Source organism: Lates calcarifer, linkage group LG3, assembly GCF_001640805.2.
Source record: "Lates calcarifer isolate ASB-BC8 linkage group LG3, TLL_Latcal_v3, whole genome shotgun sequence".
NCBI lineage: Eukaryota > Metazoa > Chordata > Actinopteri > Centropomidae > Lates > Lates calcarifer.
The window spans coordinates 8,337,404-8,363,999 of NC_066835.1; the positions used below are offsets into that span (position 1 = coordinate 8,337,404).

The 26,596-nt window shown below is 42.8% G+C and overlaps 2 protein-coding genes across 4 annotated transcripts; both read right to left on the reverse strand.

Annotated features, from left to right (window-relative positions):
* Positions 1 to 17,596: 17,596 nt before the first annotated feature.
* Positions 17,597 to 21,002, reverse strand: snx10a (sorting nexin 10a). Of its 2 annotated transcripts, none has more exons than XM_051066075.1 (7): positions 20,658 to 21,002; positions 19,451 to 19,487; positions 19,129 to 19,215; positions 18,931 to 19,031; positions 18,619 to 18,717; positions 18,268 to 18,462; positions 17,597 to 18,175 (listed from the first exon to the last, which is right to left on the reverse strand). In XM_051066075.1, exons 2-7 carry the CDS (start codon positions 19,469 to 19,471, stop codon positions 18,043 to 18,045), a joined length of 636 nt encoding a protein of 211 aa, XP_050922032.1. In that variant the 5' UTR covers positions 19,472 to 19,487; positions 20,658 to 21,002; the 3' UTR covers positions 17,597 to 18,042. The 2 variants fall into 2 exon arrangements, with proteins under 2 accessions (XP_050922032.1, XP_050922029.1); XM_051066072.1 differs by having other exon boundaries at positions 17,597 to 18,178.
* A 2,536-nt stretch (positions 21,003 to 23,538) lies between these two features.
* Positions 23,539 to 26,449, reverse strand: cbx3a (chromobox homolog 3a (HP1 gamma homolog, Drosophila)). 2 transcript variants are annotated; one of them, XM_018667518.2, is made up of 5 exons: positions 26,282 to 26,449; positions 25,266 to 25,419; positions 24,872 to 25,028; positions 24,412 to 24,506; positions 23,539 to 24,166 (listed from the first exon to the last, which is right to left on the reverse strand). In XM_018667518.2, the coding sequence occupies exons 2-5, from the start codon at positions 25,409 to 25,411 to the stop codon at positions 24,040 to 24,042; spliced, it is 525 nt and encodes a 174-aa protein (XP_018523034.1). In that variant the 5' UTR covers positions 25,412 to 25,419; positions 26,282 to 26,449; the 3' UTR covers positions 23,539 to 24,039. The 2 variants fall into 2 exon arrangements, with proteins under 2 accessions (XP_018523034.1, XP_018523026.1); XM_018667510.2 differs by having other exon boundaries at positions 26,182 to 26,416.
* Between the last annotated feature and the right edge of the window lie 147 nt (positions 26,450 to 26,596).

Sequence of the window (26,596 nt, forward strand, 5' to 3'; positions counted from 1 at the left end):
TGGTGTGTATGAGCATTTTTGTCAGAGAATTTTATTCATCACATGCCAGCGTGTGCATGTGTAATGTTTTGTTTTCAAAGAGAGAATGACTACTTTGGGCTCTCAAATGGCAACGCTGGAGATGAGTGTGTGAGTGTGTGTGTGTTGCACGTTTATACATATTTGCATGTGTGATGGTAGAGACATTCATCCAGTGTCACTATGCTGCTCTTCATTTTGCCGGGCGCTTCAGATAGAAAGCTGTGAGGAGTGGTGTGCGCATATGAAATTGCTTACATTATATGCTGCAATGTTTTTCCAATGGGCTGGAACATATTAAGCTGAAAATGAATAGCAGGTCTTCTCGACACCATGTTGCGCGGTGGCTAAGCCTTCACTTCCCCTTCTCTGAGTGCTCCATCATAACGACAGCTGTCACTTTTATAGCGCGTGTATGTGTCTGCTTGTGTGCATGTACTGTGTTTGCACCATATGTTTGAATGTATCTGCATGCGTGTGTGCATTTTACGCGAGTGTGTGCGCCTGCTACTGCATGGCTGTGTGCAGTGGCCCTCTGTAGCAGGTCATGTGTTGAGACAAAGGATCACATCTGCCTGACTCCCACTGGAAAGGAAGCCATGCGCATCTATTTGTTTTTAACGCTGGGTCGTAGAAAGTGGGAAGATGTTCAAATGATGTGCATACAGATGTTTATCATAAATATGACATCTTTTATATACCCCAGCAGGTACACAGAGTATGCATCTGAGCATGTGTGGGACTTGGTGTGTGTTTTTGGGTACATTTGTGATCTCTGTGCATTCACATATGCATATTTATGCCTGTGTGTGTGTGTGTGTTTGTGTGTGTGTGTGTGTGTCAGACGGTGGCTCATTGGTATGCTGAGTGTCTCCGGTTCCCCTGTGGTGCTGGGTGGGATAGGAAGCATCTGTCACCTCTGCAGAGATCCAGCACGCTGCCGACTTAACCCTTAAAGTGCTGCATCACCTGAGGGCTGTGGAGAGAAAGAGAAAGAGAGAGAGAGAGAGAGAGAGAGAGAGAGAAAGAGAGCAAGGGGGGGGGGGATTTCTATTGGCTGAGACACCCACATGGGTGGGTCTCCTGTCAGGATTTTGCCTTGATTGATAAATTTGGGGGAGGAGCAAAGGCAGACAGGCATGGCCTATCCCGCCAGGAGGCGGAGTCTGGTTGCCGCAGCAACCAAACACCTTGACAACCTATTGGAGGACTAAGAAAATTGCTGACATATTGCTCTCTATTTTTTCCCCACTCTTTCTTTTCCTTCCTTCTTTCAATATCTCTTTTTGCCTCCCCCTCTCTTCTCTCTCTCTCTCTCTCCCTTCCCTTGTGTCTTGGTCTGTCCCCTGTACACTGTATATATGAGAGGTGGTTGACACAAAGTGACAACAATTACGCACAGGTCACACTGCTGGGACCAAGAGATACAGTGCTCACTAGCACGCACCTCACTGTATAAACACATGGCAGAGAGAATGGTAGAATAAAATATTTGTATTTGCTTGTAAGTATGTGCGTTTGTTTGTATGATGGAAGTGTAACAATATAAATAGTGTAAATATAAAGTCAGGTGGCCTCAGAGAGATGTAAAAACTTTGGTTGCTGACTGGACAGTAAGTTCATGCAGTTTATTCAGAAGGCACATTTGTACCATCAAGTCCTGTCTCATTGCTATCTACAAACCATTCCTCTTTTGTGGAGTAGTTTACATTCTGACACAGGAGGTGAAATAAACATGAATGGTGCTATAGCCTCTTTCAAACAGAGAGCCTGCTATATTGCCGTTTACCAGCATAATGACACCCCGGTGTCTGATGTTATATGTGACAGCATGTGACCCTTCTCGAAATCACAGGCATAATGTGTAACACAACAGCATCAGTGTTCATCCCACCATGTGAGCTCCCCCTTTTTACACACGTTTATACCTTTTACACACAATGACGAAGTGGAATAACAGCACAACATTCCTGCCTTGAAAGGGCTCTATAAAAGGGACTTCTGATATCTTCCTCCACACTGGGTTCTCCATTCCCTCGATGGTTAGCACTGTCAAGATAGCGACTGGCCAGTGACACAACGTCACATCAAAGATTTACTTTGCCCCCACTGATTGGGCTAATTCCCATTGAAATTATTTAATTTCTCCATTAATTGAAATGAAAATAGTCTATATATAACACTGTCATCCTCAGAGGTGGACCACTAAGTTTTCTTTGTCTCTGTGCTGTTACACAGTTAGACATAATGTTAATATGGAATATTTGAAAATACAGTCAGCAAAAGAAAGGAATAGATGAAACATATGTGTGTGTGTGTGTGTGTGTGTGTGTGTGTGTCTTTGAGCATATCGTCCCTTCTGTGTTCATGCAAGTCTGTGCATTTGTGTGTGTGAGTGTGTCCTCCGGGTGTCATTGAGCGCTGGTATAAATCAGCTGGGTGTGCGAGCATCGGGCTGCAGTAAATTAGCCAGGTTTTAATTGTGTCTGTAATAGATGACTATAATTAGTCAAGGCTCTTCCTCAGCCTCTACTGCCCTGACATAATCATCTTCTAACCAAACTACACATCTCTTCGTCTCTCCATCTCTCCATCCTTCATCCCTCTGTAGCCTGGAGGGACAGGAGGGATCTTCTCCTCCTCCTCCTCCTCCTCCTCCTCTTCCCAGGATCCCCTTCTCTGACAGCTTCTCAGAGAAACCCACAAGAGAAAGCCCCTCTCCATTTGTCTATATGAGGTCTTATCTCCCTCTTTCTGCATGTCTCATCAGGAAATCCCATTTCCAAGAAGAAAATGTCATTTTCAGGGCAAGTGTCAGGAGTAAGTTTTAAAATAAGTGGTAAAATGATCATGAGCACGTTCTAAGCCTTGGAGTAGATAGAAGGTGGTGTATGTGAATACAGATGTGGTTCCTGAGAGTACCTGTGAGTCTGGGATACCACAACATCCTATTTACCCTTGAAGATTTATTATGAATATAATTTAACCGATTACCCGCAATTAGATCACTAAATTCTTCTATCTACCCTTATACTGCAGCTTCTGACATCCAAACTAGACATTAGTCTTTAATGCAATGCCAATGTTAACCTTGAATTTATGGAAAGCAAAAAGGTAACACTTGATTGGAGCATAACTGAGTGGATAGAGTGAATAAAGCAAAAACAAACAAACAAACAAAAAAGCTTTTTCTGTGACTGACTGTGCCATTTTGAACTTAATCTTCTCTGTAGACTTCTAGCAGAAAAACATGTCAAGCTTCTTAAAAGTAGATTCTCCAGGTGCTTTGTTTGTGGACTGTTTCTTCTGGACAGAAATTGTCTCATAATGCAGAAATACAGCCTCCTACAAGTTTGTAAAGATCATTTGTCCAAATGATTCCTCATTTTGTGTTTTGATGATGGTGCTAGAGTGCATTATCCCAGTGTTTCCCAACCTTTTTGAGCCACAGCACATATTTTACATTAGAAAAATCACAAGGCACACCACCAAACAAAAATGTCACAAAAAGTATATTTTCCCCAGCATAAGTGAGTCCAAAGGCAAGATAACTTTCATTGTATTGTCTTGAGCTCACCTTTTTTGCTTTCTTCTGACCACTACTCACAGGACCTTCATCTGGGTTGGAATTTTCTCCAGGACCATGGTCAGATTGACTACTTTTTCTTTTCAAATATTTATCCATCGCTATTACCTGTGGTGTTGTCTCACTCGCTGCATGACTACGTACTTTCGTATTTAGCACGATACTGCCTCCAGTGGAAGAGCATGTAGTTGTTCTGCCTGTCACTACACGCCACTTGCTTAGACTACCAAGGTGAAACTGGATAATCTTCCACAGCACACCTGATGATTTCTCATGGCACACTGGTTGGGAAAGACTGCATTATCCAACACGTCACTCTATTCAAATCGGTTGAGACTTGGTGACTGTGGAGACGATATAGATCACATCATTTCCATACTCATCAAACCATTCAGTGACCCCTATATAGAGGCTATTTTTATTATGTTTCTCTGTTCATTTATTCATGACTTCCCTTTTAACTGTCACTCATCTCTATACTCTCTATAGTGCACTCTATAGTGCACTCCGACAGCAGTTCATGAGTTTCTACTTTTTAGCGACCAAAGCACAATTTTCAACCTAATGTATTTTAATTGGAAATATGTTTTTGTTTTTTTTGTTTTTTTGTTGTTTTTTGTAGTGCTACCTTCATTAACAGTAGCGGACCCCGAAGGAAATGGTTGGGGTCAATGGTGGGCATACAACACGCATGACTGTCACACTGGAGGCCACGGTTTGCATCCAGAGTCCAGTCTTTAGGCAACAAAATCACTTAGTGATCGTGGTTTGGTTACATTTAAAAAAACATGTATTTGAAGTCCCAGATCATCCCTCCTGACAAACCATCCCTCTCCCAGCTGATGTTAAAGATTACGTAAGAGAAAAAAATCTACTTATCTGGCTCCTCAAAGACGATCTAAGAGTCCACACAAGCTAAAGCTCTTGTTTTAAATGTAATTTGTCATAAACATGTCAGTAGCTCAAGTGAAGTTGTGCATACAAACGCACACTTATCTTTGAACACCCAGAGCTGGTGCAGAAATCACAGCCCCTGCTTGATAATTTGTAATGCACCTAATCACCAATGGGTGTGAGTGACAGAGGGGCCGGACCAATGGGATCTGACAGAGCTGACGGCCTGCACCTGATAAGGCAGGACAAAACTGAAAAATGTTGCTGCAGGGGGATCCATGCGCTGATTAGGCTTGTGTTCGATTCCTCCAAGTGCCGATTCATCAGTGTCCACTAGCACCCGTTTACCCGGTTCTCGGGTGTCATTGCGGTCACATCGCTGCCGGGACCTCGCCAATCTTTGTCGCGCAGAATCAGTGTCTGAGAGGAGCAGGAGCTCACCCCTGCCCCATTCAAATACACACATATACACACACACTTTACACAGTAGAGCCCTGCCCCTAATCACAGCAACAAACACGATAAACTGTGTACACTAACCCTGCCTGTACACATACAGACCACATACAACTTCAGCTGAAACTGACCACACACACACACACACATAAACACATACTAGTCCATTCTGAGATGTAACCCCCCCCCCGAAGTGCCTCGGTCACCAATCAGGACCATTTTGTCAAGGCACAGGTAACCGTGACGACTCTAATCCCTCGGCAATCAGCCGGCCATTCATCACCGCTGAGGGAAGGAGAACGAGAGGTAGAGAGGTAGAGAGAGAGAGAGAGAGTGAGAGAGTGAGAGTGAGAGAGAGAGAGAGAGAGAGAGAGAGAGAGAGAGAGGAGGAGGAGGAGAGGGAGGGAAGAAAAAAAGGAGAGGGGGGGCTGGGTGTCACAGACAGGGGCAACGGTGCAGACAAATGGCCCCAAAAATTCAGTATTAATCAGCAACTGATTTGCTGCCCCTTTAAAGCCAATACCACTTAACGACTAGAGAGAGGGAGGGAGGCAAGATGAGTGTTAGCCTGAAAACAGAGACAAAACAAGAGAGGAAAAGAGATGAAAACCAAATGAAGGAAGGAGGGAGAGGAAGACTGAAAGAAAGAAGAAAAAAAGCAAAATACCTTATTGGAGTCTACTGTTGCATTAGGTGTTTGGTTTGTGACATAGTAAAATGCTGTGTAAGGTTTTCCCCTCATCACACACATACACACACACACACACACACTCTCTCTCTCTCTCTCTCTTTCACACACACACACACACACCACACACACACACTCTCTCTCTCTCTCTCTTTCACACACACACACACACACACACACACACATACACACGTAGCCCCCTGTTGATTTGTCACTGGAGTTGATCAATAGCTGTGATGGAAATGGAATCAGCTCAGATGGATTAAACGTCCCAGTGGCTCTGACGTTATTTTCCCATTAAGAGAAGGCTAATCATTACATACACACATACACATACACACACACACACATCCAAACAAACACATACAGGTACACACAAGCTCTCACACACACACACACACACACACACTGAGGGACATACATATGTATACCTCCCTACTGCATAGTCCCTACTGGATACAGTTTCATATCAATGTAAGCACAGTTACCAACATAAACAGAACTTTATAGACATGACAGCATGTCAGAAAACATACATACACACACACACACACACACACACACACACACACAGAGGCTGTTAAAGCAGCTGTGACTACAGTCCTTACATTGTGACTGTATTGATCCAACCTTGATCCCTCAACAACACACACTTTGGTCAAACAAAACCCCACTTATCACTTTAAATGACAGTGACATACTTTTTTCACATTTTATTACCCATGTAAATCCTGTACAAAATAAACACAAATTTATCTGTGATTAATTCACATAATGTTGTAAAATCTAATACTGAAATGACATTGATGAGAAACTTAATTCACATAGAATAATTATTTTGTATGTAATCGATTACATATATATCAACTGAGATCCACAATGTGTGCACTTAAACACACCTAAATTATGGGGGGGGGGGGGGAGTCTTCTCTCACTTACCTCTGGTGGTATCTAGACATTTATGTCCAAAGTTATTTTAAGATTTACACTCTATCTGTATTGGAATGGAGCTTAAAAAAAGTTATATATATATATATATATATATATACATATATATATATATATATAAAGATAGTTGATATATTTTTTTTTTTTAAAAAGCAAACAATTTGTGTAAGGTCCTGGGCCACTGCAAATCTCCTTAGCAGTGCTTGGCCTGGTACTGACATACCTTTCTGTTTGACTAATTGAAGACTGTGAAGGCCATAGCATATGATTCACAGCATCTTCATGAGGACCATTCATTGCCTTGTGCAATGGTGTCATTCACTGACATGCTTTTAATAGTATTTGGACAACAATGGAGCTCTATATGGCACAGTGGAATAAGCTGTGTCAGGCTTTCAATACATACACTTATTAGTGTGATTAATATTTTATTTGTTTGGTCATTTCATGGGATTTGACATCAATAAAAGTATTGATTGAAGTCTTATCTTTAAACATATTCCTCTAACACTGCCAGGTCAGCGACAAATCAGCTCAACCCTACAAAACCCTGCCAACAGAAGGTGGTTTAAATATGAGTTGAGTGTAAAAAGTAAATAAGTAAATACAGTACATGACCAAGGACGCTGAGGTGAGACGATACATTATACAATGTGTGATGCAGGAAAGAACACGAGGCAGGAGCACAGAGAGAAAGAGGAGGAGAGTGATAGCTCTGCAGGGAGGAAGCCTGAGACCATCTGCTGCTGGCTACCTGCTGTTCCCCCTCTCTCTTCGCTCACCTTCCCTCTCTTCTTTCTCCCCATTTCCCTCCGCAGTCCATGAAGGAACTCAGTCAGTTAGTGTCAGAGCGCCGGTGTGTACACACCAGGGACTCCACACACACACACACACCACACACACACATTCTCAGACGCACATATACACCACAAAGCAAGCAAGAAGGTTTCAGTTTCAGTTAATTTGTGACTTTAGAGCTCATATTTAAACTCTGCATCATCTACATTGTCATTGTTCCATTGTTACTCCTTTACCCCCCAACGCACATGCCTCTTTTTCACAAATATGCAGACATGACGCGCACACACATTCACAACAAACACACAAAACACACACACACACTCACACACACACAGTGAGAGGGTCTCTCTAATGGATTCTGAAGATTCCAATTTCCCCTCTGCCACCAAAGACAGAAAACCCTCTGAGCTCAATTACCCCTGTCCTACACACACCAGACGAGACCACATGCACACACATGCACACACACTCGGACGCATCTTCACACACATACACACACACACACATATCAATGCACACCTTAAGCCACTGTGACATGTCGGGAATCACACAATCAGAGTCACGCAAACAAACTGAGAGGAGTATTAGTCTAAGGTAGATTTTATGTGATAGGGGATAACAGGATGAGGAAGAGGGAGAAAAAAGATTGAGGGGTTGTTGGGAGGTGAGGCATGGGGGGAGGAGAGGTCAGGATACACAAAAAGAGGAGATGGTGGGATAGAAGATGGCAAGATAGGATCAAGTGAAAGATGTAGAGAGAAATATGGGAACGGGCGAAACTGCAAAGCCAAAGAAAGATGTTGAGGAGATATAAGAGCAGACTGGAGGGGAGGTGCAGGCCTCTGGCTTTTACAGAATCCACTCTTCCAGAAACCTTATTAAATTCTACAATTAGCTGAACGTCTCAGGCTATAAATAGGCTCACTTTTCCCATTCCCTGATGTCAGTCAGCAGGCCAGGCTTCGACTGTGGGGGGAAACAAAACAATTTAAATTATAGCGAGGCTCTCTCTTTGTCTGGCCACCCTTTTAACGGGATAATTACTAGTCTATTCATTCGCGCTCGGCCAGGGCGATATATCACCTCACTGCGCAGCGGCCCCGCTTTCTGTGATAAACGTCCTTTACTGGGGATGTGGGGAAGGAGGGGGGGGTGGCTGAGGGTTAACGTGTGCCCGTTGATATCAGCTCACTGTCTGCCGCCGGCTTTCACCAAAAGCCTCGTCCGCTAGATTGAATAGCCTCCTGCCAGAATCTGGAGAGCACTAGGAGTGCTGCACCTTGGTTTCCAGAGTGACACCGACACCTTCCCATGGGGCCCCGGCGATGAGGAAATGAGCGAGAGAGGGAATGAAAGGCAAAGAGAGGGAGAGAAAGGCATCTATTATTCAGCATGGCCCCGACCCCTGCATACGCACGCCATTAAAAATAGGAAATCCATAGCGGAGACAAATGGCTTCTAAATGAAGCGCTACAGGAGGAAAGCGGAGATAGGGACCCCTGTCACATGCGCTTTAATTGTCTCCCGGGGCGATAAGAGGATTTATCAAATTCATCGTGCCAGTAAGGGCTGTTAGGCCTAGGACGACGAGTGGTTGGAGAAACAGCGCAGCACGTGTTTGTTCGTTCAAAGATACGCCGCCATGACACAGGAGCGGCAAACAATTAGAGACACCATAAATTGTGCCAAGCTGAAACTACTCGAGCGCAAACTGACTGTTACGGTTAAATAAAACCCAAGGCATGGGTCGGTCTGTTGTAAATAAAATAGACAATGAAAGGTAACGAAGGAGTCGCTCAAACTTTCTATGACCAGCTGTGATTAAAACGTATTTACTCAACAGGTATGCAATTACTCTGAAGGTACTCAACACTAAACCGATGTCTGAAAAGAATCAGTGCGTTCATCCCCATGAACTGCGTTATCATTGTCTCAAGAAGCAAAAATATTGCCTTGTCATCGGCCAAACAGCTTTCATCCCAAAGTGTCCTCATGGTAGGAGACTCATTTGACCTTTCTGAGATCACAAGTGCCTCCCTGCCATAGAGGCCAGAGGGGTGGGAGCAGCTACTGAGATAGATGTTGACAAATCCACTGCTGTTGGGGAGACAGCATGGGGTTTGGAGTAAAGAGGACAAACTGGGTGCAGATGTAACATACAGGGTTAACCACAAGCCCTCAGAGATACTTTGAAAGTGATCCAGACTTATGGAGTTGTGTTCTGTTTTTGTAGAGTTTACTAATAGTCACAAATACACACAGTGACATCCAAACACACTTTACTTTATCTGTCATCCTATAATCAATGCTTTAACCACCAGTCATAACAAACTATAAACTAAATGAGTATGACCTATTTTCTAAGACTTATGACCTTAATAGGTGCAGCCAGGCATGGTCCACACAGTGGAAGGAAGTTTGAAAGTAATGGGAGACAGAGTAAAGTATTGTTGATTTTGGTCTTTTCATGGGATTTGTTGTTGATGTTGTTAAAATGAAAAGAGTTAATGTAAAGAGTTTTATTCCAAAATTCAATTTTCAGGAAAAATCATTATGAAGTGTATCAATCATTTTTTCAAAGACCATCCCAAGCAATCTGAGTATTTTCCAAGCCATTAAGATCAACATATCCACATTCACTGTACTTTCATGCAATAATGCAACATGTCCGTTTAGTTGTTCATGAAAAGCAGACTCATAAGACCATAATTCCATGGGCTAATCTAAAAAAAAAAACAAAAAGGGAAAAAAACAGTCTTTTTTCGAAAAAACAAATTCCTGCTGCCACGCCTGTCTCCAGCTTCCATTTACATTAAACAAAGTGACACATGCTCTAGCCGCTACATTTTGGGGAAAACAGCAGTTACCCGTGACTGAGATTCTAATTTGGTGTCATGCTGTTTTTAGTTTAGCTCCAGAGACACATGCATGGATACATCCATGTTTGCTTTCACAAAACGCATAGAGGCCATGCGGCATACATGCTTCCGTTGTTGAGACATTATAAATGACCCCATTAAAATTAATGACAAAAGTAATTAGAATTTAATTAGAAAATGAGCACTTTTTATGATCGTTACAATTAACCCCAGCTGATGTTAGGACTGACCCTAGTTGTGGAGGAGATTATGCCAATGTTCCTCTGTGTTTCAGAAACCAGTGCATTTCTCTTTTGAGATTACACAGGATGCTTTGAATCAGACAGATATGAGTGTTCAGTATCAAATTTGAAGTCACTGGGCTACATAACTACAGATTAATGGGGTAATAAACCAAAGGCATTTCAGCAATCCCTGCTCTCATTTGGAGTTGGATTTGGAAGGCCATTCCTTCTGTAAAATACGTTTGTGACAGTTATGGTCAGGAGTAGAGACAGGAAGAGAGGAGGAGAGAAAAATGTATCGACAAAGACCAAAAAAAAAGTGTTTTGTTTAAGTGGAAATTTAGATGAAGGCAGAAAAGCGTGTTTCGCTTTGCATCCCGTGGAGAATGTATATGTGTGTGTGTGTGTGTGTGTCTGAGTGTGAGGGTGTGTTCTGTCTTTTGTGATGGATGAATGACAGTCGGCATGGCAGCTCATCTCCTCTCAGGCGGCTGGGTGACAGAGAGAGATGTTACAGCGCAGAGACAGCACAACTGCCACACTGCCAGACAGGTGTCACACATACACGCACATGCACACACTCACACACACACATATTTAAAGCATGCACCTGCATGCAACATCAAGATCCCCTTCTTTCCTTCACCTGCCTCCTTCCTCACAACCCTGTCCACCACCTCTGTCTGCCCGTCTCCCGTGCCTCCACCCCTTCCATGTACCCTGTAAGTGAGCTGTCTCTTTGTGGGCGGCGGCCTCCTCGTCCTCTTCGTAGCCTCAGACCTGAGGCTGTCAAATGCTCACCCCCTCTTCCTACCTCCCAATACCTCCCATCCCAATCAATGGGAGCGCCATGAATATTTCACACACCTCAGGCAGGCATGAGGCAAGGAGGAAGAGGAGGAGGAGGAGTGTCCCCGTCGCCTGGGGGGGAGGAGAAATAGAGGAATGAGGGGTGGTTGTGGTGGTGGTGGAGGGGGGTCAGGGGAAGGAGGGTGATTTAGCCTGTCAGGGCGCCAGTGTGGTGGAGAGATGGGGCTTCTCTTCCTGAGTCAGACAGGGCCAATAACTCATTAGAGAGAGAGAGATGTAGAGGTGAAGATGTGGTGGAGAGGAAGCGCGGAGGAGAGGGAGATGGGAGGAGAGCTCCTCGCCACAAAAGCAAGGAGATTTTTTGTTTCCTCTGTCTCTCCTTTTGCCTTCCTCAACTCCCTTCCTTCTGTCTCTCCTCTTTTCCTACTGACCCTGTCCTCCTCATCTCTCCTTTTTTTATTACAGCACCGCCACCCACCCTCCGCACACGCACACCCCTTCCCCTCTTTCCCTCGGCAACTCCCACTAACCCCTCTCCTCCTCCTCCTCCTCTCACACCTCCTCCTCTCCTCTCCTCTCCCTCTCCTCCCTCCTTCCATCTGTCTTTCTTGCTGCAGTGCCCATGCTGCCAGGCAGTATAAATCACATCTCTGGGCTTGGCTGCAATGGGCCTGAAAATAAAAAGGCATAAAAGTGTCGGGATGAGCTACGGGCTGAGGGGGAGAATTCCTTTATGATGGGTCTAAATCCTCCTCCCGCCCCGCATCCTCCCCTACACACACACACACACACCACACACACACACAGATTGCTTGTAGACGCATGCACATGCACAACATACGGCTCTACTCTGAAATTATCCCCCCAAACAGCAGCAGTTTGGATCTCTCTCTTTTTCTCCCTCTCTCTCTCCCATAGACACCTGTGCAACCCTGAGAAATCACACACAAACTCGTGATCAGAATTGAGATGTGTTCTCCTCCTGCTCAGTCTTTAAAGGGACAGTTCAACTAAAACCTTGAGTCTGGGTTGACATAACCCTGTCCCTGTCATCTGCCCTCACTCACATCTCTCTGTGAGCGTTTGCAGTGACCCTGGAGGCAAACTCTGCTTCTTTTTTACCCTGAAAAAGGAGAAAGAAATAAAGGATGAGAGCGGTGTCAGCTACAAATTGGTATCAGTTCAATGCGATTGATTCAAATGTGCAAAGGCAGGATGAAAGAGGAGCTGTGATGCTTTTAGCCCTTGAGGGGGTTTGGCTCTTGTTATCACTGATGTAACTGTTAAAGGAATGAAGTTTTGAGCAAAATTTTACATCTGTCATTTGAAATAGCGTGGGCCAACCCTTGCAATATGATGCAGAAACTAGAAGTCACAGGCGATTGAAGGATAATGCCTCTGCAGACAGGGACAGGGACAGAATTGATATATGGGGAGCTCTTTTAAGGTTTATTCTAATATTAATGAGAGGTAAATGCAGTGGATGTGAGAGTAAATGTACACCAAGTACCTGAAGCCGTCCTTCTTCACTGCCTGAGATGGATTTTACAAAGGTTTTCAGCCTGGATTATAGTACAAAGGAGAGTCACTTCACTGTGTGTAATGGTAATTGTGGACAATTTATGATCTCTCCGGTCTCCATCTATGTATCGTTCTGAGTAAATAAACCAATAAAAAATGATTGAGGTGGCCTATAACATATTGAAATGAACCTGCTGGCAGAGATGCATTGTAAAGGTTGTCTAAATGATTATGGGAATGAAGATGGAGGTGAGTGAAAGCACAGTGAATGGGCAACTCCATCACCTGCTCAAATCAACCTATAGCTCAGAGTTCTCCTTTAATCTACGCCCCGATGTGCACTTTGTCAATTCTATTAGATCACGCTGTGTGTGGCTGGGGGCCCGCACACACACACACACACACACACACAGAGCGATGATGATAATGGTGAGCACCTCCCTAGGTGAAGCCTATTCAGTCACAGTGGGAGCCATCTCAGACCTAATTATGCTTGGTTTGGCGTTTTAACTGTATTGATCAAAACGCTGAAACAAACGAGAAATGCTTATCAAGCTGGAAAAGAAGAGCCCTGAGGAGTTGGAGTGTGTGTGCGTGTGTGTGTATGTGTGTGCGCTCTACAGGAGTGAGTGAGAGTGATGACATAGGTCTGAGAGGTGGTGAGATATTGGTGGTTATAAAAAATTGCAATTCTGAGGTTTTGAGTTATTAATTACAGCCTCCCCTCCTTCACCCCTTTTTACCAGCCATTAGAAATACTGCCACACACACCACCACACACCACACATATATATATATATATATATATATATATATACACACACCATGCACACCCACGTATTTCTACACATATATGCAAGCCTCAGGACATGCACAAACACGCACATGCGCGCACACACACACACACACACACACACACACACACGTAGGATCATGTGCACTCTCCCTCACACAAATTAGCTCGTCCATACCAGCACTAAGTGTACAATACCCTGCTCTGATGAGCAAGCTCCCGTCGACCTTGGAACTCTCTGGAAAGACAATGCAAGGGGAGCCATGCTGCGAAAGGGGAGGAGGTGGGGGTGTGGTGGGAGTAGATAAGGTGGAGGGAGGGATGGAGAGAGGGAGACAATAGATGAGAGAAGGAGGGAAGAGAGGGAGGGAGAGGGAGAGGGAGAGAGGGGGAGAGAGAGAGAGCGCAAGGGGAGCTGCTCAGTATAGGGCAGGAGGGCAGTGCTCCCTCCCTCCTCCCCATCTCAGCTCATCTTGAATGCAAATGTGGTTTCTATACGGTTCCTTTGTGCTGCTTCTAACTGCTCCAGAGAGAAGCAATTACAACTGCTCCATTCACTCAGAGAGAGAGAGACACGCATGGATAGAGAAGGGTAATTAATAAAGAGATAGGAGGGATGAAGGAGGAGGAGAGGAGGTGAGCACATACCTGTAGAGGATCCTCTCATAAGACTGGAGCAGGATATTGATTATAGAGGCAGCTTTGTTATTGACACGCACAAACATCGACACGCAGCTGACCTGGCTCATAATTCCTGACCAACTACTCTATGAAAGGTCAAAGGTGAGAGGTCATTATCATTACATCATTAGTGTTATGTAGAGTGTGTGTAATACAGAATTACACTGCGTAGCCCTCGGTAAATATGCCACATTTATCTTACAGTCGTTATTCCCCCAATCAGAGAGCTAAACCCAGAGAATTTATTGAATCAAAAGAACTCCATCCGGATGACATCACCCCCCATTCCTCTCTGACAGATAGTTGCAGTGCCAGTGGCGTATCCTGTTGCAGTCACAGTGGCCGGGCGGCGCTGCAAGGTATGGTGGGAGTTTTTATGGCAGTCATTTGGGCCGCTAATATGTCATCTCCATTAGCCAACTTTTAACACTCGCAGATAGATGGCCCTGTGACATTTATCTGTGCACGGGTCGTATTTTAGCTGTTAAATGGTTGGTGATGTGCGTAGTGCGTGCAGAATGAGAATGTATGCGTGTGTGTGTGTGTGTGGTGTGTGTGTGTTTTAGGCGTGCGAAGGTGGGGTGGGGAAGAGTGAGAGAGAGATGCATTGACTTTTAATGATGCTCTGTGCAACAGCACTTTAGAGGTAATAATCACAAATACAATGCAAGTTGTAACCTTTGACCCCACCCCACCCCACCCACCCCTTGCCTAGCGCAAAAAGAGAGAGTAGAGAGGAAGGGGAGCCGGCTGCTAGGTTGAGACCCAGGCCTCCTTCCTCAACAGTTAGACAGCTGAGGCACAGTGAGCCAGGCCTGCAGCATCAGCAGAAAAAACACCCAACTACAAAAGAGAACGGCTAATTAACTTAGCAGCCTATAGAGAGAGAGAGAGGGAGAAAGAGAAGGAAATGGAAAAATGAAAGAGAGTAAAGAGGAAGAGTGATGGAAAGACACAAAATAAGCACAGCGGCAGGGTGAGAGTTACACAGGCTAATTGCTCATATGGATTTTGCCATTGTTGGCTTTTGTAGGGTCAAGGAGGTGAAGTCATTCCCTGAGGTGGCTTCAGGTGAAACCCTAAATGAGCTAATAATTCAGACTCATAAACTAATACTAATATTGATGGCCGCCACATACACCGAAGAGCATTAGAAAGACTCCTACCATAAAACAGCTGTAAATATGATATAAGATCTCGTCATTTAACTCATCACATACGGCGGAAACCTTTCCCCCTCACACATAAAAATACCATCCACCGCGCCTGCATCAAAAAGCCGAGAATACATTCTGTGTCATTTTATGCGTTGCCTACGGGAGCTCGGTCACCTGTCCAGAGGCACTGAAGTTGACTAATGTGACAGAAAATTAACAATTAAAAATATCACACGGGCCCAGAGCCACTGCAACGTGGTCCGTTCACAACTCAGTAGACACCCTAATTGCTTTGAAATACAATTGGGTTTGGGCTTTGTTTGGTGTTTTGGAGGTATGAAGCGCATCAATGCACACTGGAAATTGAGTTATAAATTACTGAGCTGAAATAGACATGTACGGTGAATACTCAATATCCAAATGCTAGATGTCCCCCCCCACACAAAAAGGCAGATGCGTGCACATGCACACACACACACAGGCACACACAGGCACACACACAAGATGCCACCACTCGCAGTTGCATTTCATTTTGTCAGAAAATTGACTGGCTCCGAACCAAACAATACATGTGTGTGTGTCATGCTGTATGCCTGTCATGGGGTACGTTGATAAGGTCAACCTTAACAGCAAACAGAGATGGAGAGCTCCAACCACAAGCCAGTGGGACTCAGAAAATGACAGAGGATGAGGAAAACAGAAAATGTTCATTCATCTACAGCTTTCCCACCAGGGTTTATATGTGTGTGTGTGTGTGTTTGTGTTCACAGCTGTCAGTGTGTTTTCAGACACTGTGTGTATGTATGTATCTGGGTCTGTGTCTGCCGTATGAATGCAGCTCAGCGGCTGGTGTGTGTGAAGTCGCTGACAGCTTCATTATGGCTCTGTGCGCACAGGGAGACAGCACCATCCAGGGAAAGAAGAGAAGAGGACAGAGACGTGGGACAGGCCAGGTTTACTGTTGGGCCGGCCCACATCAGTCCAGAGGTTGGTGGTGGTGGTGGTGGTGGGGGGGGTAAGGGGCCAGCTGCTGTCTCCTTTAATGAGTCTTTGCTTCTTTCATCAGCTTTCAATTTACAGGGCTGTCCAACACTCTTGCACTGCCTCCCCCCACCCCCCATATCCACACACCCACATCCCTGTTATACACACTCACAGTTTGAGGCCGTCTTGTTTCTTTCGGGTGACTCCCAAGAGCAGTCTGTAATAGTTAAATTAATTTGCTGTCTTCCTTTAATTACACCGTCTCACCTGGGAGAGCTGTGACACGGGGCTGAAATGTGACCAGCGCTGGACCTCCTCTTGTCAATATCACAACACAGAGGAGGCTTAGATCTAACAGGAGCACACACTAGATAGCAGATACGGTGCATTAACAACTATTAGGGTAGCAAGAGAGAATCCAGTTTCAACAAAAGGGAACACTGTAACCTTCATGAAGGCAGGATTTGTTGCAGGGCTGCTATATTAGACTACACGAGTTTTAACTGCAACTACTGATGATGATCTTCCCCCATCAAACTACAACCTCAGTAAGAAACATAAGTAATTATAACACATCCCTGACAGTGTTAATCAAAACGTAAAATTCTCTTTATAAAAGCAGACTTTATGGCTGAGCTGTTGTATTAGATTTACCAGGTGTACCTAATAAAGTAGCCAGATCTGATCTAACAGATGGGAATGTGACTAGCGTCACTGGATGTTTTACATTATTCAGTCGCCCTGTAAAGAAACTTGAGTCAGTTTCTTCACTTTCTCCCGCATGCTCTTTCACATGCTGTTTTCAGTGCAGCTAGACAGTGAATTGTTGATATAGATTCAGTACAAATAAAATTGCACATTTCTAAGATGAAAGCCTAATCTTTCTATAAAGAATGTGCGCAACAAGGTCTGATTCGACTTTATCAGCATCGTGGACCAACATCACTCTACTGTATACATTCAGGAGCTCGAGGTCCTATGATGTCGACACTCCCTCTACTGGGTTGTTAGAAAAGTGCATGACTGTTGCACTGAATTCATCAAGATAAGTTGCATGTCACAAACTAGAACCAAAGAACACTCTGTGCTGGTGCTTCGAATTTGGCCAAATTCAGTGATACATGAAATATTTCATACAGATATCTGTTTTTCCCTCAAAAAAAGACAATTTATTCATCTGTTCAACAAATCTTAAAAGTATTCTCAAATATTTTTCTAAAAAAAAAAACCCATCTACAATTCAAAATACACCCTTGTTAACCACAGTACAGCTTCAGTGCTGATAAAAATATAAACATACGAAATATTTTAAGAATGTACCATTACAAATGTAGGTTTACTATACATTTTTTTAAAAACATGAAAAATATTTTTTTAAGTACACACTGAATTAAATGACTAAGTTATTGCTTTAAGAGAAAACTAAAGCAAATTATTAAAATAAATGTTCAAGGGGAATAATGAAGTTAACTAAAGTAAAAGTTTCTTGCTCTTTAGAAGTTAAGTAAGGAAAGAAAGCATGCAAGGAGTGTCACAGACAGGTTAGTACATTGATGACCTATGTCCAAAGAGAAAGGAAGATGGAAGAACAACTGCTGTGCATCAGGGCTCAATGAGTGTGCTGGTGGAGTGACAGCTGAACAGCTCTGGGTCTCTGTCAGAGGACTCGAAAAAGGGGAGGGGGCTCCCTCGCATCGGAGTGTCTACGCTTAGTCCCAAGCCTGATGATGAGGAGCTGCTGTGAGAGGAAAAGGAGCATGAGGGTCAATTCAGCATTACACACAGTAAACAGTTTTTTTATGTAAACCATTCTGCCAAAGCTCATACCTTTCACAGTCAGAATCACAGGAAACCTTGTCCTCTAATCTACTGATGTAAACCCTGTTGGAAAGCTGGATGGCTTCGGCCACCGTGTACCTGGTCTTACCAAGAGCACACTTTTCAATCTTTGCCATGCTGAGGTCTGACTGGAGGAACAGATGAAGTCGACTGTCTGATAACAATAATGGTGTATGAAGAACACTGGGGAAGATATAAACATATTTAAGTTTCATTTCAAGCAAAGCACTTGCTTCTACCTGATAAATACACTTGAGGTGGGAGTGTAGAGGGATTACCACATGGTGGCATTACTATAAATTTGTTTGCTGCTATTGCTTGAGCTGCAGAGCACCTCACCCATCTAAAAACTCTTGCAGGCCCTTCATTCTCTGGGAGACCTGTTGTGTGTTCCTCAGACTGAAGAAAGGGTTCCAGGGTGGCAACTTTGGTAATTCTCTGAACAAAGAACATAAGAGAAAATGCACGTAGGAAAAAAACAAAAAAATTGAATGCTCAAAGTCAAATTCAATGGAAAAATCTCATTAAAATCATAGGATTTATTGCAGAGCTGCTGCATTATTAGACCACATTTGTTTCAGCTAAGCATAATAACAAATGACCAGCTGTGTGTATAAATGTGTATATAAATATCTGGGCTTGTGAACATACATGATCAGAGCATTCTGTTCCAGACAATGACGCAGCCAAACAAACTCACTGTAACGTCGCCTCACACAGGAAGTCTTCTTTCGAAAGCACATGCTATTGGTCTACAAAGACAGACATCAATTCGACAGACTTTAAACACAAGCATAAGAAAATAAGCTTCAAAACAAACTTAGTCAAAAAGAAAATCCAAAAACATACATGTAAACAGATCTCATAGTCAACGTGCGTGTGCCACAGGTCATCTTTATGGAGCCTTGGATCCCGAACACAAACACTGACAAACTCCTGCAAGATTCAAAACCAGGGTTCCATTACTTAAAAAAAGAGGGTGTAAAGATGTATGTCTGTGTTTTAAATTAAACCACATTAAGCTGTCTTTCAGCAACACTATTTTCAAGTGGGATTCAATTCTGGGACATCAGAATGTCTAATGCAATCAACAGTTTATGTCTCCTAAATGCAAAATTAGAAGACAAATACAGGAGGAGATACAGTGTGAGGAAGCATGATGACTACTTACAGTTTTAGAGAGACTGTCCATAATGAGTCCACAAACCTGCAAGAAACAGAGAAAATAATTAAGTGTCTGCTGAACAGAGAGACAGTGACCTGTTGCAATTGTCTTATTTTAGCTCAGGATTTCTACAGCCTGTGGTGGCAAATGAGCATTTGAAAATACCAGGTCATTTCAACTGTAGTGACACACTTTCATTAAGAGAGAGGAAACCACCACAGTTTACCATTTCAATCCACAATTTGTTTTGTAAAGCAGTGGCCTAGTTGGAAATTAATACAAAAGCACAAACATTTGGACCTGATACAGCATAAAGGGGACAAAGGGCAAAAGAGGAGGGGTTTGCGTGCAAGGGGGAAATCTTGGCTACAAAGATCTTAACATGGATTTACACACCAAAATCACAAACAATAAGAAAGCACTAGAGGCAAAAAGTATAGGCAGCTCTTTCGTCACTCACTGAGCCCACATGATAGGCATAGCCTAAAGACTTAAGCAGCATGCTAGATCATCAGGCCCTTCATGTCTTAATGAAATATTAGTCATTTACAAGCCTCACACCCGAGCAGAGCAAATCAGTTTGTATAAACAATGTCTAAGGTCACCTCAGAGAGTGACTCTTAACTAAAGACGTGCTGCGCTAATTGGACATACCCTGTAATAAGGTGCATGTTCTTGCTCAAGACAATTTGATGTTGGTTAATAGCAGCAATACAGTGATTTACCAGGTACTAGGCTTAAAAGGGAAAAAAGTAATGCTGTTTAAGGATATCAATTAATTTTTTATGACAAAAAAGACTATCCTCTGGCCCTGATCCAGGATCATGTGGCAGGGCTGAAACAAGGCATTTACATCTGCAGAACCCAGGAAGACGGTGTAGTTTAACATCTTCAATAACCAACTTGAATACAAAATGAGGTATCACTATCACAAACAGAAAAAAAAAACCCAAAACAAACAAAAAACCAATCCAACCCAATAAATGAATACTCTTCCATGCAAGCTATACAACAGCAAAATAATAAATGATAATAATAATAATAATAGTAATAATAATAATAATAACAGAGCTGGTCAAGTGAAGTTCCAAAGTTTACAGAAAAAAGAAGACAACTACATAACTTCTGCACAGACGGTGATAAACAGATTAATAACATAATTAAATTAAGGTTCTTATTCAGTTTCCAGTTCTAGTTCTAGTTCCTCATACCTTTTTTCCCTCTCAACTTCCGAGCAGCGATCTGATGTTAGTGATCAACTTGGAGTAGCTGAGTGATCTGCCTCGGCCCTGCCTGGACTCTATTTGTCCACCGCTAACACTGCTGCTAATTCTGCTGCTAACGGCTGCTACTGTTATTAGTCAACGAGATCTCCGCCTCCGAGCTTGTCGCGTTTTTTTGCCCCGGGGCAGGCCACGCCGCCATAAAACACAGAATAAAATGTCGTAAAAATGTTTTCAACCGTGTGACAAAGTTACAGGACCAAACAAAAATCCCAACGTCCCTCGTGAGAGTAATGTGTCGTGCGCAGTCTCAGTGAACACCTGTTCCCAATCCACCTGGGTGGGATCAGTTTAAATGGTCTCACCTGGTGGGAAGAGGCGAACTAATCGGCGAAGAAGAGGAAAGTAAAAGGCTGGTTACACCAGCTTGAATAAAACGAGTAAGATTAGATAATAAATTCACCAATAATCTTCTGATATTTGGAAATATTACTGTTTGCAGAGGTTTCTTATTGTCTGTATCGCCAGTTATGGTGCCATGTTAACTAAAATGTTTAAAATTAGCTTTAAGTCAGTTAATTTCTTCATGTAAGAGAAGTTATTTACAAATGAATTATACAAAAGAAAAATCATGTGGTATTTGAGGACTCTAAGTAGCCCATACTCTTTGAATTTTTTGTACAGGGAATGGGTTTGGTGAATATTTTCTGGTCTGATTCCAGTATTTTTCAGTTTGGGGTATCAACCAGCATAGTGTTGTGGATAATATGGAGATGCCTTTCAAAATAAATGTGGACACTTCACAACATTGTTTGGAAATTCAGTTAACCAGCTAACTAAACTACCTGAATGACTGACATATGAAGAATTCTACTTGTAGACTTTGTTTTTTGTGTCTGACGGTGGTGATTTATCAGATTTATTTTATGTTGGCTCCTAAAGACATTTGTCTCACCAACTCAACATTTTCATCTTCCAGTTCAATTCACCTTTGAGTACCCCGCAGAGTTATCATATCTATCAGCTATCACATCACCAATTCATAACACCTAGATTGGTCAGTTTTTGTTATCAATCACTTTTACTCTTTCACCAAGTCTGACACCAGCACTGACTCTCTCCAAGCCACACCACACAGTACCACCACCATGGAAAGAATAATATCACCACCTAGGCACATATCGGCTGCAACTGCAGTTTAGATTTAAGAATAACATCAAAGAGCACTTACATATGTCCTCTCAGAAGTCTATGTCAAGATCCTGTCTAGCCGAGGAGTGGGGGTGAACACAATTAGCAAGATGGGACTTCAATAAATACTCCTCTGCCTAAGGAGGGAGGCAAAGGTCTGCTAATTTGCATATAGAGGTCTCTTTATCATGGGTGACATTAGCAAATAAAGAGTCTTTCAGATTCTGCTGTTCAGTCTCAACCTGTGATTAGCGGCTGTAGACCTACAGTTTTCATTTGGTCTGAAGCCTCTAGATAATTTGATTGGCTGGATATAGCCGATAAGTGCAGTTCAAGAGGTGCTGAAAGGAAACGCTGACTCAGTAAACTGCTCCATGATCTGGACTATAGACAACCATCATGTGCTATACACACAAGGCCACAGATTATGGTCTTGGTAAATTATGATGCTGATGCTGCCTGACATTACATTAACATCCATCATCTATCAAATAATATATATTAAAATAAACTAATTCATAAGCCATTATGCCAAGCAGACACATGAAGAAAACACAACCCTACTTTGAGAAAATGAAAAATGAAAAGTGTTTGATGGTGGATTGACTCTTGTTATCATGATGGATATCATGTGTAGGTGTGTGTTGTGAAATTGTGTTGACATACCTGGAGGAAATTTGCATACAAGTGATAACTGTGCTGTGCTGATAAGGAATTTGACTTAATCAAGATATTACAGCTTTAAGGTGTCCAATGATATGTGAGAATACCGCCACCCCCCAAAAACTGTGTTTACCATGAACCTGTTCTCTAGTTCCTGCATCTCAGTTACAACTGCTTTATTTCATACACACACACACCCCTTATGGTCCTTCGTAAAATGTTTTTTTTTGTTTGTTTGTTTGTTTGAATAGCTTTTCCTTCATTAGTATTTTTAGCTCATGAACAGTGGGTTCACTTAAATCCTGTTTTTGCAAGAATTTCACTGCAAATTGTCAAATCTGAAAAAAACAAACACAAACTTATTCCGTTTAAGGATTTTTTCATGGCAACAGAAAACTGAGTTACTATAGAAACATCATTTGCTGTAATGCACAAAAGTCCAAAGTCCATCTCCCGAACCTAATGCCAGTCATGAGACTGTTCTCCACAACTCAGCAGAGGTAGCCATGCCATCTGGTAACATGGCCCATCACTGCAGATCTCAGTTGTTTATTGGAGGTGAGGCACCGAGCTGCTGATGCTATCTACAGCATTCACACTGTGTCAGGGCCACCGAGTCCATAACAATTAACAGGATGAGCATGACTGGGCTCTTCAGGACCACCTGATCTGACATGTGCAGGAAAGGAAAACATACTCTATGGCCGAGGTCAAACATATCAGAGACCCTGCGGTTAGGCAGCTGATACCATTTTAACTCGTCAAAAACAAACATTTTGGAATGTTGTCACGAGTTCAAGCTTCATTATACTTTCTTGCACCAGCACAACTTTCAAACATTCAAACATTACTAATCAACATTTCTAGCTTTCAGCAACGTGAATAAAGTAAAACAAAACAAAGCTGTAAAAAAAATAAAAATAAAATAAAAAATTAACATTTAAAGTTATTTCGCTACATGGATTTACAATACTACATATATTTCCTAGGAACCATAAAAAAAACTAAGCAGTGGAATTTGGTCACATAAAACCTTTATTAGAACTTCAAATAATATTTACAGACAAAGTATACAAAATCCACTTACAGAACAAAACATCAGCACTAGTGTGAAAAAAAAGAAACAATCAGCATCTTACATGAGACTGAGGTGGTAATACAAGAGGTGGTTGACAGCTTAACAAACCAAAGTGGCCATTTAAAGTTTACAAAATTTGATCAGGTATGAATACAGGCAGTGGTGGGGTTTGTTTAAAAAACTGCCATCACATAAATCATAATGATACTGGAAGACTTTTTTCATTATACATCACAACACCATCACCCGTTTTCTCACCATCAGTTCAGATAATATGTACAACAACAAAGCTCTCCTTGACTGCCATACAACTCAAGTCTTGAAACACCTTCAAAAATAACTACGATAACTAAAACTAAAAGGCAAGCCGGAGAAGAAAGTTCAGTCCTGAGGAAAAGGGCGTAGGTGGTGCAATGGACTGCAGGGACTATAGGAAAGTACTACTGGGCTTCATCCTCTGGACAGGAGTGCCATGTCAGTCTCTCCTCGTAGAAGGAAATGACCACCTGAGGGCAGCGGGTGTTCGCCTCACGGGCTGGGACCAAATCTGCTTCATCTGAGTCTTTCCTAAAGAGAAGGGCAAAGAGGAGGAACATAACACTACAGCAACTGTGGACCCTCGTCCTCCACAAGTACATGATGTTTTTAATACACTTAAACTGGAGGGAAATTCTGTTAGCAAGAATACAGAGGTGGATGTGCATTTCAAGTATCTCTGGGAGACACAACAAAGCCGGAATATTTAATCTCTGAAATGCAACAAATGGAGGAAAAAAAAGGAAAATGGAGGATTTATTCCCATCTGTGCTCACCATTTCATCAAGAACATCAACTCCCCACTACTGTCTGTTGCACCAATGATCCGTTCTGGGTCGAGGTTTCTAGCAAAGCCACGAGGTTTCTCTGCCTTTAAGTGGTAACAAGAGAACACGTGAGAATGTGGAGAAGAAACTGGAGGAGTGATTTGTGTATTTTTCCCTAAATGACAGAAGGAAACTTTGATTCTGGGACTAATGTTTGATCCCAGGCTTGCTCCAGAATAGTTCCAGCAGCTGGAGCATTTCAATAACAGCTCTTACTTGGGCATATTTTACTGTAAATCATGTAAATATTTAGCTGTAAAGAATTTTGGGTGGCCTGTGCAACAAGCAATGTTCATAGTAGTATTTTATCATTTCTACATTCCTAAATTTTGAGAAATTATGCTCACTGGTGTCATCTCATGAGTCAAGTGCTGGATGGAGAGACATGCAAAACTATTAGTGAACTCACCACATCTTTTCTCTTTGCTTCCGTCTCTGGCTCATCTGTTGATGCCTTCCTCTTAACGGGAGCAGGCTTCTCCTTAATGTTCTTCTGTGATTCCAAAAACGCTGAAATTAGCTCTGGACAATCCAAGTTCTCCTCTGGCTCCCAGGTATTATCGGCACTACAGGAAGGGAAGAGGGTCAGCATTTTTCATCCCAAGACATCTCTTAACGCAGACTCCCACCAACAAACATACAAACAATGTAGTTAACTTTAAGATCTAGCTTGTATGCAGAAGTGCAGCTTCTTCATGCAACCATAATGATCAATGGACAAAAGCATAGCACAACCCCATACCAGGGAAGCACTTCCAGCTCAGCGAGGGGGGGGGGGGGGCAGGATGTCCCAGGCAACTCACTCTGTAAATCCTTTCCACTTCAAGAAGAATTCTACTTTCCCATTGACAATACGCTGGTCCAGAACTTTTTCCACAACAAATTCTTCAGGTTCCTCCTGTGACTCCTGTGAATCCCTCTTCCCCTTGGTATTCTGTTTCTTGCCCATGTTGTGCTCTAGAGACAAGACAGTGTGTGGAAATTTCAACTGTTAAGCTTTAGGCAATGCTCAAAGTCATATAAACGTGCATACAGGTACTACTCCTATCCACATTACAGCTGAAGGAAGTAAAAACACAAGACCAACATGATGTAAACCTGCCACAGCCATAAACCAACTCGTTGCTATAACTGATGTTATTGTCACAAAGAAGTACCCGGTAATGCACAAGAACGCGGCAACGTTTAGAAACCAGTGCTTTCATAATGCCATGCTGAAAACAAGGTTAGTTAGTCGAGTGGTTGTGCAAAACATCATTCAAAGCTAGCCAATTCGCGAGATAGTGTTATGCAGGTTAGCCAGCGTGCTAGCTGTAGCTGATATGATCTCAAACCTTGGAGGTACAGAACATTTCCTTGACTTTACTTAGCCACTTGCGCTGCAACGTTAGACGAGCGTTGTGAAGAAATAATCTAAAACACGTGTTAGTGATTTTACATTGGCAATTGAAATGAGGCAAATTAAGGTTACCGCCAGGCTCACCGGGATAAAAAAAAACGCTCTAATCACCTTTAAAGGCCCGAGGATACAACTAAATCCGGGAATAGACACCTCTGCTTTAAGCTAGCCGACGTTACTGTAGCCAAAACACAGCAGGATACTGTTAGAGATGTTAGCATACACAGGCAATATATCAATGAAAGCAAGCTTTAATAATATAGCTAGCTATTGTTGTGGTAGTGTTACGGTTCTCTCTCTCTCCTCGCAAACTGCATTACCTGCTACTTGGGCCATCTTGCAAAACAACGGTATCGTTAGGTTGCTTCAATCAAACGTTTGCTCAGTGTTGGAACGTTTAAAATGAATTTACATACGTACCCTAAAAATAACAGAAATCGCCTCAGTGATTCCTCTTTACCACGCGGTCAGTCGCCCCTTTATCTCTTGTCTGCAGCTCCGCAAGACAGGCGCCAAAAGCTAATCGTGGTTCTCCTACGGAAGCCTGGAAGGTAAAAAGCGCTTCGCTCCTTACCTTACCGCCTCACGACTTGAGACCGTAAGGCCTGGCCTGAGTAACCTACTGCAGTGGTTTAAGTTATTTATTCGCATATGACTTAACTGCATCATCCATAAAGACAACACATTGCGGAACTTGTGGGTACTGTGTCATCAATGTTGAGGGGGTTGGGGGTG

Coding starts and splice junctions, on each gene's coding strand:
- cbx3a (XM_018667510.2), bottom strand. Junction 25,029..25,265: donor AAGTGGAAAGGATTTACAGA/GTGAGTTGCCTG, acceptor CCCTTCCTGTAG/TGCCGATAATACCTGGGAGC. Junction 24,167..24,411: donor TTGATGTTCTTGATGAAATG/GTGAGCACAGAT, acceptor CCTTCTCTTTAG/GAAAGACTCAGATGAAGCAG.
- snx10a (XM_051066072.1), bottom strand. CDS start 19,471: ATGGACAGTCTCTCTAAAACT. Junction 18,718..18,930: donor GAACAGAATGCTCTGATCAT/GTATGTTCACAA, acceptor TTCTTTGTTCAG/AGAATTACCAAAGTTGCCAC. Junction 18,179..18,267: donor TGTGATTCTGACTGTGAAAG/GTATGAGCTTTG, acceptor TTCCTCTCACAG/CAGCTCCTCATCATCAGGCT.